Source organism: Rhagoletis pomonella, unplaced genomic scaffold (genome assembly GCF_013731165.1).
Source record: "Rhagoletis pomonella isolate Grant_MI unplaced genomic scaffold, Rhpom_1.0 Rhpom_scaffold_00002, whole genome shotgun sequence".
NCBI classification, from domain to species: Eukaryota; Metazoa; Arthropoda; class Insecta; order Diptera; family Tephritidae; genus Rhagoletis; species Rhagoletis pomonella.
In genome coordinates, this window is record NW_023458556.1 from 10,793,221 (window position 1) to 10,795,655 (window position 2,435).

Below are 2,435 nucleotides of genomic sequence, written 5' to 3' on the forward strand. Positions count from 1 at the left end.
GGCAAACTGCAAACTATTTGCAATGAGGATTGTCTCTTCAGCGCTGAATATCATGGCGGACACTTGGCGCTGCGTGACAAGTGAGTTGGGACACATGCAATTCCAGTGATTGATGATAACTAATGAACTTCACAATTTGTTTAATTTCGTTTTTTTTTTTTGGACAGACAAAGCCAGTATCTTTCGCCAATCGGCTCCAAGGCTGTGCTAAAATCGCGTTCTTCCACTGTGACACGTGATGAGCTATTCTCGTTGGAAGATTCCTTGCCGCAAGCATCGTTTATAGCTGAGTTGAATTCGCGTTATGTATCGGTGAAACAAGGCGTCGATGTGACCGCCAATCAGGATGAGGTGGGCGAGAACGAGACATTCCAATTGGAGTTTGACTGGTCGGCTCATCGCTGGGCGTTGCGCACAACACAAGATCGCTATTGGTGTTTGTCCACTGGTGGTGGCATACAAGCCACTGGTAATAGACGTTGTGCTGATGCGCTTTTCGAACTGGTCTGGCACGGTGATGGCTCATTGTCGTTCCGCGCGAATAATGGCAAATTTTTGGCTACAAAACGTTCCGGACACTTATTTGCCACCTCAGAAAGTATTGAGGAAATAACAAAGTTCTACTTCTATTTGATAAATAGGTATGTACATATGTATGTAGGCAACTTGGTGTAAGATTAAATATTTATTGTTCAAAAGTCATTGATTTTTTCGCGCTTTACAGACCCATACTTGTACTTAAATGCGAACAGGGCTTTGTTGGCTATCGCACGCCCGGCAATCTTAAGCTGGAATGCAATAAGGCCACATACGAAACGATCTTGGTGGAGCGCGCCCAAAAGGGTTTGGTTCACTTGAAGGCACACAGTGGCAAATACTGGCGCATTGATGGCGAAGGCATCGCCGTCGATGCGGACGCACCCGCTGATGGTTTCTATTTGGAGTTGCGAGAACCGACACGAATTTGCATAAGGTATGTGGCTTGAGTATTTACATACTTACATTTAGTGAATTGGTATATTTTCGTTAAATTTTAATACAAATATTATTTACAGATCACAAACTGGCAAATATTTGGGTGCCACGAAAAACGGCGCTTTCAAGCTGCTCGACGATGGCAGCGATTCGGCCACACAATGGGAATTCTAAAGCGGTATTGACGGCTAAAAGTGCTGGGTATTTGCTTAACTGATAATCCTGTTAGTATGTAATTTGAATGCTGCATACATACATACATACATATATGCAAAAGTGAATGATAACAAAAATAAGCGGAATAAGTATTTGCCAATAATGAACATGGAAAAGCTTATGTGCACACACACACACACACACGCATACTTACATATATTTATTAGAAATGATAAAGTGAGTAAAAAAGATAAAAAGGCAACAAAATAAACTTAAATAAAATGCAATATAATTGAGCGACTAAAATCGTTTAACATAAATAAATGATGATGAATTAATAAATTGTAAGAAAACGCATGCAATTAATAAACTAACTAAAAATACAATACAAATGCAATTGGAGATTTTAGAAAGCGAATACTTAAGAAGAGCTAAATGCAGTTGGTCAAAATACGCCGTTGAGCGCACGCTTTTACATACATAAACACATACATACAAACATATTGAAAGCAAACATAATATTTTTATACCGTACCAGATGTGAAAGGAATTAAGAAAACATATACATACATGTGTAAACAAAAAATACAAACAAAAAATTGCCAACCAAAACAGGAAACGCACAATTTTTTACAGAATTTTATACAGAAAGAAAATTTAGCTTTTATATCAAGAAAAAACGGAAAACATTTAATAAAAAATTTGCATTGCCCTGAGGAAAAGCTTAAGTGGTGCGGCGGCAAACGCGCGGTAAAAAACGGAGATATTTGCTTTATAAAAAGCTAACGCAAACTGGCGCGTCAGAATTTTAGGAAAATCTTATTTTAAATATTCCATATCTGATGAAATGTAGAAAGGCCCGAACGCAACAAAGATTTAGGTTTGAGCTAAAATTGCGGTTAAGTTGAAAAAAAGGTAGTTCTCGAATCTCCAACGTGGTTTCTCAATCGTATCTCAAGTGGAGAATCATAGCGTTCTCAACAAAAAGGGCATTTTCTTTTTATGTATGAAAATAGGATGGTTTCTCAACTTAAGAAAAAGTTAGTTTCTCAATTTGAACTCCAATGTAATTCTCCAAACTGGTCTCAAACATATCATCGAAACGACATAGACAAATTTAGAGCCTTTCTACAAGGTGTCGCAAAAAGAATAACCCTATTTTCTTTTAATGTCATTTCAAAAATAATTCAAGTATAGTTATTTTTTAAGCGAATGTGGTTATTTGAAGCAATTAACGAAATTTTTTCATGTTTGGAGAATGATATTTGATAGGTGGCCTCCGCCAGAGTTGATGCATATTTCGG

At 37.5% G+C, this 2,435-nt stretch overlaps 1 protein-coding gene across 1 annotated transcript in view; it reads left to right on the forward strand.

Annotated features, from left to right (window-relative positions):
• The window catches only part of LOC118734444 (protein singed), a gene marked incomplete at its 5' end in the record, with an annotated part of 2,891 nt that extends 778 nt beyond the window's left edge, over positions 1–2,113 (forward strand). The window contains 4 exons of the mRNA XM_036464164.1: positions 18–80; positions 168–641; positions 725–973; positions 1,056–2,113. Of these exons, the coding sequence (XP_036320057.1) occupies positions 18–80; positions 168–641; positions 725–973; positions 1,056–1,149 (880 nt within the window). The remainder of the gene's footprint in view (positions 1–17; positions 81–167; positions 642–724; positions 974–1,055) is intronic.
• Between the last annotated feature and the right edge of the window lie 322 nt (positions 2,114–2,435).